Raw genomic sequence first — 17,500 nt, 5'->3', positions numbered from 1 at the left:
GTCTGGAGGGCTCGCGTGGCCAGATGCAGGGGTAGTGACCGGGTTCAAAAGGGTCAAAATGGTTGCAAAATAAGACAGCTGGATGCGCAGGCAGAAGGGGAGAAGAATGGCATGCAACAAGGGTATCAATGAAGTTGTGTATATCGAGCCACATGGGTTGTGAGACAGGGTGGTGCTGAGCCAAACAGCATGGTAGTAACCTGCGCACCTACGTCAACTCGTGTTAATTGGTCAGCCTTGCAAGTTCGATGCGGAGCATCTTTCAGCCTCGTCGCCTCTGCACTTTTCGGAATCGCAACATGAATTCAACTTCACTTGTCCTTCACTCATTCCTGAGCTCCGTGTATCAAATGGAGGACACGCGTAGTGAAGGTGAGTCGGACGACGACTCGCGTACTGCTGCCTTCAGTGCTCCACACAAAAGTCATGCAAGTTCAACTGCGAACTCTTCTCCTCACAGTACAGGCTCTAGGAAAACCAGACGCAGACAGAAGCGTGTCGAGGATACTCGCGACTTTGTTCCATTGGGCGGAACAGCCTCTCGGTCCGCCGAGTACCTTGACCCTGCTAACCCGCAAGATCATTTGCATTCAGATGAAGACCGTTCTTCTGATGTCAACTCCTCCGATATGGACGTCAAGCTAGGCAAGAACCGCCTTGCCACCGGTTTTAGTGCCCCTCGACCTCTTCCAAGTGCACAGACCGCACTGGACGACGTACGTCCAGGCGGACATGACGAAGCGGAGAGCACTGCGAACGACGAGCCCATTGAGATTTCGTCATCGGACGAGTCTATGGTAGAGTCTGAAGATGGTGGTATGATTGTGAATATAGACAAGGATGTCCGCGACGATGAACAACTTGATGATTCAGACAGTCGTGATGAAGGCGAGGTCAGCTCTCACCAGGGCGATATGCACGTGTCCTCTCCGACCCAAGACGCGACGTCTACGAGGTTGAAGCTCGAGGATCTGAACGGAGAGCAGTTGGAGCTGCAGATAAAGTATGCCCTATTCAACCTAGACCGGAGTCAGATCGATCTTAACCGAGCCGTGTCCTGTCTCTTCTGCTTGAAGCAGGGTCACATGGCCGCTGAATGTCCGGAGAACCAGTGTCGCAAATGCAACCAGGAGCCTAGCCATCCTACAAGACGCTGTCCAACCATGGCCAGATGCTCAAAATGTCGTGAGCCTGGTCACAACCGCGACGGTTGCCAGTCCGGGCTGAGGGTCACAACAGTGCCCTGTGATCTATGTGGTGGGCTGGCTCATACTGAGGAAGCTTGCCCTCAGCGTTTCTTCCCGAGCACGTCTCTCAAACTCGCTGAGGGTGGACCTGTCCGATTGTGGATCTCGTGTTGTATCTGCGCCTCCAAGGGGCACCTTGTCGGCGACTGTCCGGATGCGGACCGCTCTGCAGCTTCGAGATGGTCCCTCAAGTCGCTTGCGTCCGGCGAATATATCAACATGAACCTCGAAACTGGTGCAAAGAGCCGAGAGATTGAAGCCGAGAATCGCAACATGCGTCCAGCTGGCCTTCAGATTAAGGGTCGTGCAGGCATTCATCATGCTAGTCGCAGCGACAAGATGGCTATCTCCGATGAGGAAGACGAGTTCTTTCGAGCCCCGGTCCGACGTGGCAATGCTTCAAAGGCAGCTCCACAGATGCGCTTCGGCGGTGCTGCTAATCGCACCAACGAAGCCAGTCGTCATGAGCGCTACAATGCCTTTGATGATCGCGATAGTCAAGGACGTGGGCGTGGAGATTGGTATGGAACCGACTCCTTCGGGCGTCGGCGCTCTCGTTCCCCACGTGCTTCCGGGGGTGATCAGTGGCGACCTGACAATCGTCATCCCAATTCGCCACGCCGCTTTGATGGTCACCCTCAGATACGTCCTCGTTCCCCGCCGCGAGGCACCAAGTCCATTGATTCATATCGGCCAGATGAGCGCCCACCAACGAAGGGCGGGCCTGGTGCATCCAACAGTCGTTCTCAGAGTTCTCGTAACCCAAGTTTTGACTCAGTAGCTCTGCCTACACGGAAGGGATCCAATCCGAACCTTCCTGCAAAGCCTTCCGTTTCAGAGCCTGTGCTATCGCAAGCCAAGAAGCAGAAGTCCTCGGGTCCCAGTGGAGGTAAGAAGAAGGGTAAGAAAGGCAATACCAAACCCTGAATGCATTCCAGAGGTGGTGCAACGAGCAACTTAACAGCTTTCAGTGGATTCAGGTAGAACCTGAGCCTTGGCTTGGAAGCCATCGAGCATTGCCGAATGAAAGACTGGATCTGGAGAGACCTAATCCATTGCCGCTCAGTCTTGCAATGATGTTGGAAATTTTTGCTCCCTGTGACAGGATGCATACCATATGGCACCATCACTCTTTCTGATTGACGACTCAGATGAACTCAGCTGCGAACACACCCTCGGTATTTCGCTTTGCCACTCGCATCGGCCATTCCTCGTCCGAGCTTCACTGCTTACCGCACTCAGGGGTATCGTACGAGGGACCCTGTCTTGTTCAGCCTCTTCAGAGAGGGAACATGAATGAGTCTGGGAAGTTCTTGTGCATTGTCTGGGGGAGTGAGTGTGAAGGGCTTTAGCGCCTTGGCATCCTCATTCATGCCATTCATGGAGGGTTGCTATTCACACGCCGCCCTCACAGCAACTAGGCAACCGGAAGAAGGCAGCCATTCACACGCTAGTCCTTTCCGGACGTTATCAGTCTTGTATCGCACAACCTGAGCAATCAAAACTGCGCTTTTTGTTCTGCAGCCACCACGTCTTCCACCTTACCCCTACCACTACCTTGCTTCCCTCATCACGCTCAAGTTCCTTCAACATGGGTCGAACCAAGCAGACTCCTACCCACAACCCAAATGCCCAGCGACCTGACGCTCCCCAGACCAGCTTCCACCCCGGTCCCGGTAGTTTGATGCTCGCTGCATACTCAGACAACCCAGATCTTCCCTCCAGAATCGCCACCGCCTATCCACACGTCACCGAGGATCCAGACGCCGCCTACAACGCTCTGCAACTCCAGCGTTCGTGGCAGCAGAGCTGGTTCACGAACCTGTTTGACTCCGAGTTGCGCAGAGAGATCTACAAGTATGTTTTCGAAGGTGGTTTTGAATACGTCCAACTCGTTGGCGATGGGAAATTCTTGTGCATCGACGACGACAAGATTTCCGGTATCTTGCAAGCTTGCAAGAAGACCCGTCATGAAGCCATGCCCTTGTACCACGGCCTCGTTACCATCGACATTGGCTACGGCCAGCTACCCTGGGGCTGGTTTTTGCACAGTGAGAAGATCAACTACTCCATGATCAAGCACGTAAGCTTCCAGGCTTGGTCTGTCGTCAACCCAGCTTTTCATGTTGTGCGGATCGTGGCTATCTTCCAACAACTCAAGACACTCACGATCGGTAAGCTCTCCTGCAACTCGACTCCGATATGTATCTTTACTGACCTCTACTGTTCTAGAAGCCCCGCCCAACGGTTTCCACATGACTATCACAGGACCATCCCTCCTAGACCTGCCCAAAGACCGTCGAACTCCCGGTTTCAACGGCCTCGTCAACGCCAATTTCTTCAAAGACGAGCTAGCGGCGAAGGATTTCTTGTCCGGTGTTTCAGCTGCCAGACTTCGCGACTTTCAACAAGCTATGCATATCCTCCATCCAGCCCAAGTCCGTGTGTTGCTCGCTGTCAACTTCAATCTCTACAGCGACTTGTGGGTGACGTGGCCTGCTCTAAAGGGAGAGAGTCTGGAGGGGCTTATCGCACCGGTTGAGGACGATGAGATGCCATACATGTGCGGTGTAAGTTCAAGCCTCTCTGCTCCGAATAACCCAAGACTAATGCATTCATAGATCGCCGTCATCGATACCGTGGCGAACAAGGTCGAGCTGGTCTTCGGTCAGCACTCCGTAGAAGTCGATCTGGACTGAGGGATATGCTACGGCTGGATGCGAGCCAGGATAAGAGATACCCATACCACAAACGAGCCTTGGGGTTTGAGCTCGGAAGAAGACCACATACGAGACTAGAGAGGCCTCCTGTAGTTTGGAGCGGCCCAATCTGGTCGTATAGCACTACTAGACTTGAATGGAAAGACAGATGCTCTTCGCGTCCCACTCTTCGCAACTGATTACCTATGGGTTCAGGAAGCCCGCCTGCCACTTTTGTGGATATGTGTCGACTGCTGTAAAGCCTGTGTTGGGAGTTTCAGGAGTCCCTCCGTCGATTTTTGTCGACCTCTACTGTGGTCGGCAACTCCTGAACTCGCTAAGCCTTGCGGATTTGCCCCCCCACATTTGGACCCGACAGCAACAGCGGCAGCCCCAGTATCCCCGGCGCACGAGGATATCAGGGCCGACGACGGTGCAGCCCCCATGGCCGCATCCGTAATCTGTGGGCTCGCGCCCGCGCTCATGTTGACATCGGGTAGCGAGAAGCTGAACGGTCTTGACTCAGAGATGGCAATGCGTGGGAATACCGTGGCAGAAGAGGAGTGAGCACCTGCGTCGTAACGTTGATTCATGTGATATCCATGGGCTGATAGATGGCGAGGCGAAGCCATAGTATGGCGGATCATCTGACATTCATCTGACACAGGCCACAGTGAACATGGCTTGGGCTCACATGTGAGAGCGTACGTTGGCAAGTCGTGAGAACTTTGCTCAAACTGCTTCTTATAGATGGATGCGGAGGTACTTGGTCTTGTTAACACCAGCTTACTGAGCGTGTAAGAATGAGCTTCAATACCAATGCAAGGCAATGTTCGAGTGCTGGCACAAGGAGGGCAATGGGATCAGATTTCATGTCGTCAAGTTAGACCTCGAGTACAAACCTACCAACCAAAACGAGACTAATTCTAATTGCCTTATGAAGGCGTCCTCACATCGACTGACCCAGAATCTGGCCGTCACAAGCGAATAAATTGGCCAATCATCTATCTGTGCCGTAGACAGCTCACGATTACTCTCTGCTCAACCTGTTGTTGACCTCTTTCGCTGGAGTGAGCAACCATTCATCTCAATCCATGCCACACAACATTCTCCCAATCTGCTAGAAGCAGTCCATGGCTAGCCCCCATTCATCATCAATACTCGGCATATTTAGTCGAGATCTCCAGCCCGGCTGTTGTCTTTATTGTCACCTATACTGCCGTCGACTGCCTCCAGCCGAAAAGGCAGTTGAAGACTTGGCCCACTTGCTTCAAGCAACACCCTTGCAGTGGCATCGGTTCATCTCTCAATCTGACTATCCAGCACAAAAGTTGTCGCTACGTTTCGACTTATCCTTGCGTAATGCTCACCCTACACTGATCGAACTGCCAAACGACTCTTCCATATCCTCAGATGCACATCATCCAACCTTGACGCGGCATTCGAGCATACTTCGCTCACAGACATCCCCTAGTCACGTTTCTGCTTGCCATATCAAGTATCCGACTCTCGGCTTGTCCTTTCCACCGCTTCCAATGTCGAAGCGGTCTCACCGCAAGAGGCGCATCTGGGAGATACTCGAGAGCGACGATGAGAAGCTTGAGGACGGTGCTCGTCAGCGAAACTTTTCCGCTTCGCCAGTGCCTGAGTTAGAAGCTGCCGATGCTGTTATCCAAAGACTAGACTCGTTAGCCAGTCACTTCCCTAGAGGCAAAGGTCTGCTGCGAGCAGTGTCCAAGACTCCCGCGCCAACGGTGGTCATCGACCTCACAAGCCCGCAGCTGTCTTCACCGCACGACGCTCGGCCGCCATTACTCGACCTTCAGCAAAGTCCAAATTCATCTGTCGCTAATGTTGATCACAAGCCTACACAGGTTGAGGCAAAGGCGCCGACTACTGCGTCAACAAAGTCTCCCGTCAAATCCACAGATGCCTCCAGAACAACTCGCAACGGCCACAAAAGCATCGAACCGGGCGCACTTTTCCACAATGGCCAGCAGGTCCTGCCGTGGTCGGCCCACGATATTCACAGCGACACGGGACAACAATACCTCCGCGTCCTCAACAACGTTGAGCAGATCATCGAACGATATTCCAGCCGCGACGAGGACCCTTTCATTGCAGACGACTCCGAGCCAGTGCAGTGGCCAGTTCCAAGAAGAAAAGGAAGGGCTATCGTCCTAATTTGCTCCTGCAAGAGTAGGAAGAAGTCATGCCACACGAGCAAGATGGAGATGGCACGATGTCGTGATCCAGCCTGCGACGTTCCGGGTGGCTGGCATCATCTACAATGCCTGTCCAAGGAAGAGTTGAAGAATATGGCTACTGCTCGTGAGTTCATATCCCCTCCTCTCCTATATCGGTTCGCCGAAGCTTCGATACTGACGACTGCATCTAGCCCACTGGATCTGCAACGCTTGCATACATCGCCGAGAGCACGACGGCTACCCAGAGCTAAGGTCAGAATCTCTCGCTCAAGACCGTCGGGAGCAATTCATGCGCAAGGTGGTGGCGTGGAGTCTGCAGCAGCCGCATCACAAGACGGACGACGAGGGTTTCAGTGCCACCGAGGCAGGTCAAGCAGTTAGGATAGACGCTAGGCTAAGGGAAAGGAGGATGTGGTTTTTCCCGGAGGACCACTCTAAATGGCGGAAAGCTTAGAAGAGGGAGGCAATGGTGCTTTGTGAGCAGCAGATGCGTATTATCGTTCCATGTGCCAGGTTCGAGGGCTCGTGTGGACACCGGGCATCACATTTTTAAGCGTGGCAGTCGTTGTATCTGACCACAGCCCGTCCGATGTCAGCAGCAATATGCTTTGTGGATGTTCGATCACGGGTGGCATTCACCCAACTGTCACTATACTCTCAGTCAGTCAATTAGGCACCAACAATCTCTGCACTTCTTGCGCACCCAGCACAACAGCAGCAGCAACAACAACAACAAAAAGACAACTTGTTGAATCACCGCGGTGATTCTCTCCACTTTCGCGGACATGACAAACATGACTGCCAGCGACGACAATGGCGCACAAGCGTCTACTACACACCAAGCCACCACAACTTCTGCTGTCAGCTGTGCATCCGACAAGACACCTTGGGAAAGCACTGTTGTGATCTTGCAGCTCGATCGCAGTCCCAGCACTTCACCGATATCCAAAACCACACAAATTCTCACCCTCACCAACGAAACCCCTCCCGACATGTCGAGCGAACCAAAAGACCAAGGCAGCCACAGCGCACCCAACATCTCCCTCGCCAGCAGAAAGGTGACTCCCACCACCGACGCCGCCAACAAGTTGAGCGCCATGAAGATCTCTGGCGATGCGAGCGGCACAGCCAAGCAGAAGAAGAAGAAGAAGAAGAAGACGATCACTCCGATGTTCTACATCTTCAGCGACGACAGCTCGGAAGACGAGGAAGTTCCCAAGCCCACTCTTGCATACACCAGACTGCCGCGCGATCTGGACAACTGGATGACCAAGGAGGAGTTCGAGGAGAAGGTAGCCAAGGGCTACACGCTTGCGATGTTGGCGAAGACCGCGGTGGCGAGGAAGATTGCCGGCGAGAGTGCTTGATGTTCTCAGGCTGCGACTACAGACCGAGGATTTGGGATAGGGGACAGCCATAAGAGCATCTCGAGTAGTTGAGAGAGAATGAAAAATGCTTGTCGAACCATGCCTTTTGTTTTTGATGGGGGGGCCTTCCGAGATCTATAGCGAAGGCGTTGGGATGCGATCTGCTGTGAGTACTGGGAGGCCGCCCATCAATATCGTCGACCCTTGTAGATACTTTTTGAAGCCTGTGCTGTGACATAAGGAGCCCGCCTGCTCATATTCTCGACCCCTGTAGATGATTCCAACAGCCTGGTCTGTGGATTCAGGGCGCCCTCCCATCAATTTGGTCGGCCGCTAGTAGTTGTTCATGTAGTCAGGTCTGCGAACGAGCACGGGGTCGTTGTCACACGCCTCGAAGCCTTACGCAAGACACAGGCTCAGTTGTCACTACTCTGCTTGCGTATGCCGCGTATCGATCGAAAACGAGCCGCTTGGAGTCTTATACTTCGAAGTGGTACCGCTGGTAGCGCGGCCGTGACGCCTGGCAGCGACGCCGTGACGCCTGGCACTGCCGAGTTGCTGGCGCTGGCGGTCGTGACGCCACTCAGAGAGACGCCCTCCCCTTAGGGCGAGGAAGGCAGCGTCGAGCTGCTGGATCAACAACGGTCGGCGTTGGATATGGTCCTCCTCGGCGGACTTCCAGGATTCTTGGCTACCCAGTCCCTCTGAGCCACGGATCAAGTGAGCAAAGATCAGGCGATGAAAGCAACGACTGATCTTGCCAGAAAACGTTGGCATTGAATTGAGTTACCCTACCTGCGCCACGCTCCAAGCCAGGTATTGGCTGCTATCAAGGCTGGAAGAAGACATACATAAACCACGCAAAGAATTGGACCGCGCCAACAATAGCGCCACAGTCAATCCAGATATCCTGCTTTGACTTGCCCGGCACGCTTGTCTGCATATTTACGAACTGCGTGCCATAGATCAACTGTACCGTGTTGCGGCAGGACGCACTCGAGTTTGCGATGATATCGCAGTCTTCAGCAAAGTTCGGGGCACTGGTCACGCTCGATGAGAGGGCGAGCTCGAATGTGGCCATGGGCGGATCGGCGGTGGGCAGGAGGTCTTGATACACGTGGTCGCAGAGCGAATCGAGATGTTCCGGTGGAGACATCTTCTGCTGCTGGTCGCTGATGCGGGAGACGGAGAGGGTGAAGGTATTGGAGGCGAACGCTGAGACGACGTACGACTGCACGACGCTACAGAGCATCGCTTCTCTCAATGAGAGGCGATGATCATAGGCCATGAAGACGATGAGTGGGGGCGTGGTGCCGACACCGGGCGCAGGAGTTGATGAATTATCTGGGCCCAAGGGTCAGCTTTATCACTGTCTTTGGACGGGAAAGCACCCACATGAAAGCTGCGTCTCAATCACGATGGAAGTTTGCAGCGGAGACGAGATGTCGAGCTTCTCGTTGGAGATGTTGGCAATCGACGCTGTCATGCCGTACGGCCATATCGGCCCAAGGTCTTCGATGCGTTCAGTGGAGTAGGTCCCGGGAGTGGTAAGAACTGTGCTGTAATCGAACGTGACCACTGCCGCTCCGAGAGTGGAGGCATTTCCGTTGGGACTCCCGACAAACTGTACACTCTCAGTCCCACTGCCGGTGGCCCCATCCGCAGTTAGGTATGCAAGTGACGGCAACGCGATGTTCTGAGGGAAGTCGGTCACTGTCTCCCAGACGGGCGTGTTATACTTGGGGATGGCGCTGAAGGATAGATAGCAGAGAGTGAAGATGAAGCAGGCTGCGGCGTTGAGGATGTTGACGATATATGTCCAACGGGGTGCTGTGCTACGTTAGTACAGCGGACCTCCATATACAGCTAGTCGAACAAGGGGGTCAAGCCAGGGCACTTACAGGACTTTCGCTCGCTGAAGGCATCCCTTTGCTTCGTCCAATGGCTGTCCCAGGGCCATAACAGCAAGACAGCGACTGGGAACAAGGGTGGAAAGATTATCACGGCTGCCCGAACGATATAGCCTTGTCTCCTTTCGCCGTAGTACTGCTGTCGTGTCAGATTGTTCACGATATGTATCTCTCTGCACTTACACCGGCGTCATAAATCATGTAAAACACGGATATCAATAGGAAGAAATTCAAGGCTATCGACAACAAAAGCAGTCTGCAATGGTCAGTACGTTTTCTACGCCTCCCAATGAAAGTACTGACGGATACCAATGTCTCTTGATCCTCTTCTCCTTCGCTTCAGCTTGGAGCGATTTCTGCTCGAATTGCTCCCATGTGGTCTGCCTCCTCACTTGCTGGCTTGACTCCTCGAATGTCGCAGCAGAGTTATCTCTTTCCATATCATCACGCCTGGGTGAATATGGAGCATCATTGATTTTCTCCGATCTCCCTCCAGCAAGTGGGATGCTGGCTTCGCGGTCGTCGGACATCTGCTTTGGCTGCTGGCACAACCCTCTCAGGAGCAGCCACTCAATCTGAGGGTCGCTATACCACCAACAAGGATCGCTAGCAGTGCAGTGGACGCCAGCGCTGCAGTGATATCGTGGTTGAAGGTCAGCTCAAGTTGACGGTTCAAATGCAGAGAAAGCGCGAAACAGGAAAGGAACAGACGCGCCGGCGCTGGAGAGCGAAGGCCTAAATTATACTTAGTACATGCTTGGTCTGAGGGCTCCAGCAGAAGCTCCTTGATGCGGGCTAGGTGCAAGTAGGGCTGGAGGGCGCCGATCAGAGACGATGGACCACGCTTCCAAAAAGTCCGTGCCCGCGGGTGTAGACCTCAGTGGTTTGGCATGCTGGACGGAAAGTCAATGGCACCATTACGCGACTAGGGCGAGCTTGAGCTTGGGGGCCGTGGGGAGGGGCCAGTATGTAGCCGGTAGGCTGAGATCAGTCAGACATGAAGCCATACCGCGCTCTTACCAATCCAGTGCGAGGAGACGAATCAAGGAACAGTGGTGGGAGTGTCATACAATTGCATTAACTTGAAGGGGATCAATGTGCCGCTCAACAGTCTTGGCATTGGCCGATCGCGGTGACGTCGGCCAAGGCTTTCTCGATCCAGGCTGGATGGACAGGACGAACTCAACACCACACGCGTGGCAGTCCTTCACCCTTTCAGCTCTATGCCCAGCCAACTGCTACCGGCCCAGCATAGATCTTGACCGCGTATGCAAAGATCTCACGAACCACCGCGAATCTGGGGATTGCCACATCCGGAATACGAGCACGGCTGATCGTTCCTGGCCTTAAACCTCTTTGAGTAACAGGTACTCTTGGACCTGAGTCCATTGCCTGCTGTCGTCAGCCGAAGAGCATTCGGGTTCGCATTCGGGTTCGCATTCGGGTTCCCAGAGCCGTCTTACCGGACGATAATGGCAGTCAGGACGGGCTGCGAGCTCGTATTAGGTAGGTATGGCGTAAACAACAAAGAAGGAGAATTGAACAGTCCAACAAGGAAAGCAGCTACAGAGCCTGGCAGTGCGGTCCTCGCTTCCTCGGAAGCTTCCTCCAGCAAACCTCCGAGCTCTACAAGCTGAGCCGAAGAAGATACAAAGCCAAGATGATCTTCGACCAGCACTCCAAAAGATCCAACGACGCAGGCTGTAGCCTCGATGTCAATGCTCGGAGACAGGCTGAGGCTCTCGTGACAGGTAAGGTACCCGAGGCTATGCGCTCGTATACCGCATTCGTCGACTCTTGAGGTCGATCATGAAGTCGGTAGGCAAGTTATAAGAGACGAAGCTGCCATGAGGCGTTGACAAGACACGTCCTTCACACACTGTATACTGCGTAGGATATGAACCACCGACCAACCACAATGAACTCCTTCGCCTTAAGCGTCCTCCTCGCTCTCGCGCCCTTCCTCCTCCCCTTCTCCGCGCTTGCGCAAACATCCGATGCCTTCCCCACCATCAACCTAGGCTACGCCCGCCACGCAGCGACCTACACCAACCTCACCTCCGCCAACCTCACCTACGGCACCTATGCCAACATCCGCTTCGCGCAACCTCCCATTGGACCCCTTCGCTTCCGCGCGCCGGTGACCCCTCCCCCAATCAGCGCCGAAGTGCAAACCGGCCTCGTGCCAATCAACAGCACAAACTGCCTGCAAGCCATCCCCTCGTACTTCCCAGCACCGCTCCCCATCAACGGCACATCCTGGGGCAGCGAAGACTGCTTGTTCCTCGACGTAATCGTGCCTGCGGGCCTGAACGCGTCGTCGCCCGCCCCGGTCTTGCACTGGCTGTACGGCGGCGGCTTCTTCTACGGTGCAAAGGACTGGAGCGGCAATCCAGCGGCGCTGCTCGCGACCGCTGATGCCGCGACAGAGCCGTTCATCATCGTGGCCAGCAATTATCGGCTCGGGGCGCTGGGCTGGATGAGCAGCGAGACGGAGCCGGAGCTGGGCGTTAACATAGGCCTGTATGATGCGCAGGCGGCGTTACAGTGGACGAGGCAGTATATCGGCTTGTTTGGTGGGGATCCGGAGCGCGTGACGGTCATGGGCCAGAGTGCCGGTGCGGGAATTGTCGAGCATCTGCTCGCGGCTGGAGTAGGAGGACAACAGGGCGGGTTGTTTCAGCAGGCTGTGCTGAGCAGTCCTGGGTATCGGCCGCATGTTAATCGAAGTCTGGAGATGACGGAGATCTACAAGATGTTTTTGAACGCGACGGGCTGTGCGGATGTGGAGTGTTTGCGCGGCCTGAGTGAGGAGGACCTCGCGGCGGGAAATGCTTATTTGCTGATGGACACGCAGCCAGAGGGGTGGATAGGCCCCAGTATAAGCTTCGGGCCAGTGATTGATCGACAACTGGTGAAGAGCCTACCGGACTGGGTGCTCAACGAGACGGATGTGGGTGCCGGCGGAGTCAGGAGAATCATTGCTGGCGGCATGAAGAACGACGGCGTTGCGTCCATAGTCGCCCATCCCACATCTTGGACCGAGCTGCTGGACATATTCGCGAGGACGCCCACCAACTCGACACTCGAGGCCCTCGAGGAGATGTACGGCACGTACATGAACCAGACGAGTTTCACACCGGACGGCGACATTACGCCCACCCCCTTCGACGAGGCCTGCGGAGAACTCATCTACACGTGCCACTCGTACTTCCCAGCCAAGACGTTCTCCAATAACAGCGGCGGCAGTCATACCGCTCGCTTACGCCGCAGGCAAACCTGGCAGTCCGAACAGACGCGGAGCTATCGCTATGAGATGTCCATCTTGCCGGCCCTGCACGGCCAGGATCTGAGCTACTACTTCTACGACGACGTGGTGGCGGCGGCTGATCCGACGGTCAACGCAAGCGTCGCAGCGACGCTGCAGAGCTATCTGCGGAGCTTCATCTTGGGACACGAGCTGGACGGTTGGCCGGAGTATAGTTCTGAGGGGTTGGAGAGACCCAGCTGGGTGAACATCACGGCCAGCGGGTTCGAGCCGGTCGTGGGTGAGGATGAGGCGGTGACCGCTGAGAGGTGTCAGCGGCTCATAGAGCTGTTCGGAAATGGGGACGATGGTTGGTGATGGCATTTCTCGGTTGACTGGCTCTCCCTTTGTGTCGCCGCGACGCTGCTGGCGCGGCCGGCGACCAGGGTCAGCCAACCCCAGCATCAACACCATTTAGTTGTGCACTCGGGTGATATTCCAAGAACGCGCTTTGTTCGTGCTCGACTCTCCAGACGATATCGAGGTGACTCTTCTGAAGGGGCTGCTTGGACCGCGACGCCAGCAACTGCGCCGATTTCACAATGTTGCGTATCTCTCTGCCATTCAACGTCTTCTGTGAGAGCTGGTCCAGTTCCTGCGGTCCCACGTTGACGCCATGCTGGTAGAAGTCCGCCGCCCGCTTCAAATGATTCTGCCATATCGACCGCCTGGTACTGGCATCGAGGTCCGGGTAGCGAATCGCAATGTGAATACGCGACTTGAACGCCTCATCAATGGCATGGATGCGGTTCGTCGTCAAGAACATGATGCCCCTATAGTACTCCAATTTCCGCAGAAACACCGAGACGATGCTGTTGCGCCGTATGTCGCTGTCGGTGCGGCGCTCCAGAAAGACATCCGCCTCGTCGAGCAGCAGCACGGCATTCCAGCGCGTCGACAATTCCAGCACCCGGTCCAGCTCGTTCTCCATGCCTCCCGCCGAGGTGCCCAGCTCGCCCGCCGAGACCGAGTAGAGCGGCCGCTGCATGTGCTCGGCCATGGCTTCGGCGGTCAGTGTCTTGCCCGTGCCGGGCGCCCCAGCCAGCAGCATCAGGATGCCCTGTCCCTTGCCGGCGATGATGTCGTCGAAGCCGTAGCCGTCAATCTGAGCTTCGGCAAAGGCCAGCAGGAGCTCTTTGTAGTCGTGGGGGAGGAAGAGGCTGGGGTAGGCGAGGTCGTTGAACTCGACTTCTTCCAGGTCGTCGATCCAGGCCCGCGCCCACTTCTTGTGCTGGAGCGCGAAGCAGCGGAATTCCGGCTGGCAGTAGAGGAAGATGGCGTCGGAGTTGAGGAGGGCGTCGGCCATGGCGTCGCGCTTCATCAATTTGCTGACCGAGTATCTGCGGAAGTAGTGGTTGTATGCTCGGGCATCTAATACAATCCGCTCAGACATCTTTGGCCCGTCAGTAAATTGGACCCATATCCAGGATCGTGCTTGTAGCATTTTACCTTTTTCTTCTGCTCGCCCTGCCACCACATGGGCGAGCTCTCGCGGTCCAAGGCCTCGCCGTTGAAACTCATCATGTGCGGCTCCTTCATGGCGATGCGCGCAAACTTCTTGCCCCGCGCCACGAGCCCATCAACAAGGCTCTTCTTGTCTGGGTGGTACTCGATGGGGTAGATGCTAAGATCCAAGATCTTCCGTCTCCCCCTGAACTCGTAGATGTCAGTGTAGCTGTCGTCCCAGCCAAAATGCAACCCATCCCACGCCAGGGTATCATGCTTGATCCTGTAGTAAATCTGACCCATAGGATCCTTACTGAAATGGATTGACGACACCTTCACCGCCACGGTGTGCTCATCAGCTTTGGTCAGGCAGGTGATACCTGGCTTGAACACGGTCCAGAGGACGTCGAAGTTCATCTCGCGCTCCGCGACGAGTCGGGCTCGCTTGGCCAGCAGATCGCGGAACTCATCCTGGAGCACGTCCAGAACGAGGGTCGTCACCCGACTCAACGACTTCCTGTCGGGACAGTGAGCGGCAGCCTCGATCTGGTCGAGGTGCCAGAAGAGCAGGCGGAAGGGTGCTTTGATGGCGATGCCCTGCTCCGCCTCGTTGTAGAACGAGGACATGTCTGGGATGGTGTCTTCGAGGAATCGGCGTAGCTGTGTGCCGCGCATGATGATCGTGTCCAGCGCGTGTTTGCCCGTTTGGCCGGGATCGGTGTGCAGTAGGGTGATGGCAGGTCGGGGGAAATCTGATGCTGCTTGATCCTTCTTTTCGACGATGGGAGGCTCCGTCAGCCACACGATACGGTCGCGGTTGGTGCTGTCTTCCCAGAGTCTCGTTACCGTGCAGGAGGTCTCTCCGTCTGTCTCTTGGGGAGTGTCCTCCTCATGTGCCTCCGTTTCAGGGTTGTTAGCCACGGTGCCTGTCTTGGGCATCTCCTTGATCTCGCCATCTTCGCCGCCCGTCTGGATGCCCATCTTGTTCGATGGAGCTCGCTAGATGGGCTTACCCGGGCATGCTCGACTCGTGTGTGCTCATTACGACTACAGGTCGTATCTAGCGGTATAGAGTCGGTTTACGATGTTAGCCTCGGCATATGCATCTCGTCATACAAAACTCTATCTGGCTGATTCCATGAAGATCAGCAGCACGTTGATGAGAGTTGGAGTACACAGACGTCTTAGTACGAATGTCAAGATTATTGTAGATCTTGATAGACCGGCTGGGTGGTTCAGACGTTGCCCCAACCTAGAGACGACCGGGGTCACGTTCCCACCTCACTACCCTTGGGGGCTTACAATGCCAGCAGTGTCACGATCTACCCAGTGGTCGACTTGACCAACGCTGACCGTTCTTTTGCCGACAAGCTTTCGGTTAGCTTGCGGCTCGAGAGGTGCACGTTCAAGATAAGTATATACATGGAGGTGGTAGTTCAGGTTCGACCCACAGGCCGGCCGACCGCTTCATGGTTTTGGAGCAATATGGCCTTGCAGCAAATCCGAAAGCAAAGTAGCACTAAGCGGTGGAGGACAAGTTTCTTCATTACCTTGGATTTTTTCGTGTTCCTGTGTAATGTACCTATGATGCCACGTACAAGTGTCGGGCACGTCTGGCGTGATACACCCAGACTGCCGGCTTGAATCACTGTGCGAGCCAGAAATCGAAAAAGCTGATGATGCTCTGAAGGCTCTACGCGATTGTTAGCAGGAGACATCGGGCCGAGTTGTGGGACGTGATCCTCTACTCTCGCCCAGATTGGAGGTCACTTGCCTGCTCTTTGGCGTAACCTGGTGCAGCGTTAGTTTTACTCGAGCAACTGCCCGTTTCCCGAATATGGACCACTTACGCTCGTATGCGTTGTCCAGATTACAGCGCAGCGCGAAGCCATGCTCTACTCCAGAGAAGACCTGTAGTTGGTAGGGTTTGCCAGCCTTCTGAAGGATGTCGACGGCCTTGTTTCGCGACTCGGGCGGGAAGGTATGGTCGATCTCGGAGCACGAGAGGAACAGTGGTTCTGAGAACAGGATCAGTACATTGCTTGACACATGACGGCATCTCGCACTCTTCAGCTGGTGGAAGTGATGGTCCTTCAGGAAGGCTGGGTGAGCAAAGGCTCCGGCGGTGACGGTATCCCCAGCAAGCTCATTGCATACATAAGGAGCGCCAAAACAGTATCTGCCCCGGTAAGTGACCTGTCTGCAATAGCGCTCCAGCTGGACTCACCCTACGCAAGCGAACTTCGTGGTCGACTTGCCGTACTTTGCCTTGACATCTTTCACCCATCCAGGTGTCGCCTCATCCGCGAAGGCAGTGTGCTTTGCCTTCCACGCCTCGTAATCAAAGCCAGGGTCAGTCGTCGTGTCGTTCTTGTCTTTGCGATGAAGGTACACGGGATCCTACGGCCGTTAGCAGGCCGTCGGACTGTCCTGTTTGCGAGCCGAACCCCACGGAAATAGTCCAAGCCGATGCTCAGATATCCAGCCTCGGCAAACCCATCCATGACGAGAAGTCCATTGGTGAAGAAGCCAAACACATCGGGAAAGTAGAGCACGATGTTACCGTTCGCCTTGTCGGCAGGCGGCGACGAGATATACGTGTTGACGCCAGCGATGGTCTCGTAGCGCCCTCTCGGCTCTCCATCATGGAGCGAACCCTTCAGGCAACACTCTCCAGAGGGTTTTGCGATGTAGCCGTTAGCGTCTGTCATTGTGAAGCACGTCGCTGTTTCTGGATTCTGATCCACCTCGTTTCCTGCTGATGAGTGACGACGATGACAATGGCATTGGCGAGCCTCGGATCCTGGCTACGTACCCCAAAGGTGGGGAGATGTTCTCAAGGGCGGCCTCGGATCTGCATGGCGTCAAACTGGGGGCAACCAATCACTGGTCGGCCCGGTTGATGAAGCGAAAGCGAAAGCAGCGAACATGCATCATCTTGGAGACGAAGCGATGGTCCGCTGTAGCAGTCGTCGACCATTGCCTCAGAAGACACGACCTGGCGTCGAGGTCCATCCCCAGAGACGGCATCAAAGAATTCGTGATCTGTCCAGGGTCTGCGTCTTCGGGCAGCAAAGTTGGTGGAGCGATCTAGGCCTGGCTTGGTTCCAGAAAAATCTCGGTGTCAGCAGCCTGCGAGTCCCAGTAGTTCTCGCCCTCGTATCAGCACAATCTTCTTCTTCTAGGCAATGACATGGTGCAATTCGGACGGTGACTTGCCTGCAGCACGGGCACTAAGGCTCCTCGCGCTCTAGGGTGTCTTGTCGGACATGTTGACAGGAAGCGCAGTCTTTGGCTGACCGCTCCTCGGCCGTCTG

General features: G+C 55.2%; 6 protein-coding genes across 6 annotated transcripts; 4 read left to right on the top strand and 2 right to left on the bottom strand.

Moving 5' to 3' along the window:
• Positions 1-629: 629 nt before the first annotated feature.
• Positions 630-2,174, top strand: HMPREF1541_08297 (uncharacterized protein; the record flags this gene model as incomplete). The annotated part of the gene is made up of 1 exon (XM_008722616.1): positions 630-2,174. The coding sequence occupies one exon, from the start codon at positions 630-632 to the stop codon at positions 2,172-2,174; it is 1,545 nt and encodes a 514-aa protein (XP_008720838.1).
• A 664-nt stretch (positions 2,175-2,838) lies between these two features.
• Positions 2,839-3,946, top strand: HMPREF1541_08296 (uncharacterized protein; the record flags this gene model as incomplete). Its single annotated transcript, XM_008722615.1, has 3 exons — positions 2,839-3,421; positions 3,480-3,817; positions 3,869-3,946. The coding sequence occupies 3 exons, from the start codon at positions 2,839-2,841 to the stop codon at positions 3,944-3,946; spliced, it is 999 nt and encodes a 332-aa protein (XP_008720837.1).
• A 3,001-nt stretch (positions 3,947-6,947) lies between these two features.
• On the top strand, positions 6,948-7,520 carry HMPREF1541_08295 (uncharacterized protein; the record flags this gene model as incomplete). The annotated part of the gene is made up of 1 exon (XM_008722614.1): positions 6,948-7,520. One exon carries the CDS (start codon positions 6,948-6,950, stop codon positions 7,518-7,520), a length of 573 nt encoding a protein of 190 aa, XP_008720836.1.
• Positions 7,521-11,348: 3,828 nt separating this feature from the next.
• On the top strand, positions 11,349-13,055 carry HMPREF1541_08294 (uncharacterized protein; the record flags this gene model as incomplete). Its single annotated transcript, XM_008722613.1, has 1 exon — positions 11,349-13,055. The coding sequence occupies one exon, from the start codon at positions 11,349-11,351 to the stop codon at positions 13,053-13,055; it is 1,707 nt and encodes a 568-aa protein (XP_008720835.1).
• Positions 13,056-13,125: 70 nt separating this feature from the next.
• HMPREF1541_08293 (uncharacterized protein) lies at positions 13,126-15,164 on the bottom strand (the record flags this gene model as incomplete). The annotated part of the gene is made up of 2 exons (XM_008722612.1): positions 13,126-14,130; positions 14,187-15,164. The coding sequence occupies 2 exons, from the start codon at positions 15,162-15,164 to the stop codon at positions 13,126-13,128; spliced, it is 1,983 nt and encodes a 660-aa protein (XP_008720834.1).
• Positions 15,165-15,927: 763 nt separating this feature from the next.
• Positions 15,928-16,894, bottom strand: HMPREF1541_08292 (uncharacterized protein; the record flags this gene model as incomplete). The annotated part of the gene is made up of 5 exons (XM_008722611.1): positions 15,928-15,974; positions 16,034-16,201; positions 16,250-16,362; positions 16,411-16,583; positions 16,631-16,894. 5 exons carry the CDS (start codon positions 16,892-16,894, stop codon positions 15,928-15,930), a joined length of 765 nt encoding a protein of 254 aa, XP_008720833.1.
• Positions 16,895-17,500: the final 606 nt, after the last annotated feature.

The sequence above is a fragment of the Cyphellophora europaea genome (assembly GCF_000365145.1).
Source record: "Cyphellophora europaea CBS 101466 unplaced genomic scaffold supercont1.8, whole genome shotgun sequence".
Lineage (NCBI taxonomy): Eukaryota > Fungi > Ascomycota > Eurotiomycetes > Chaetothyriales > Cyphellophoraceae > Cyphellophora > Cyphellophora europaea.
Note: the sequence above shows the minus strand (reverse complement) of the source record. Positions and strands in the feature narration are given on the sequence as shown.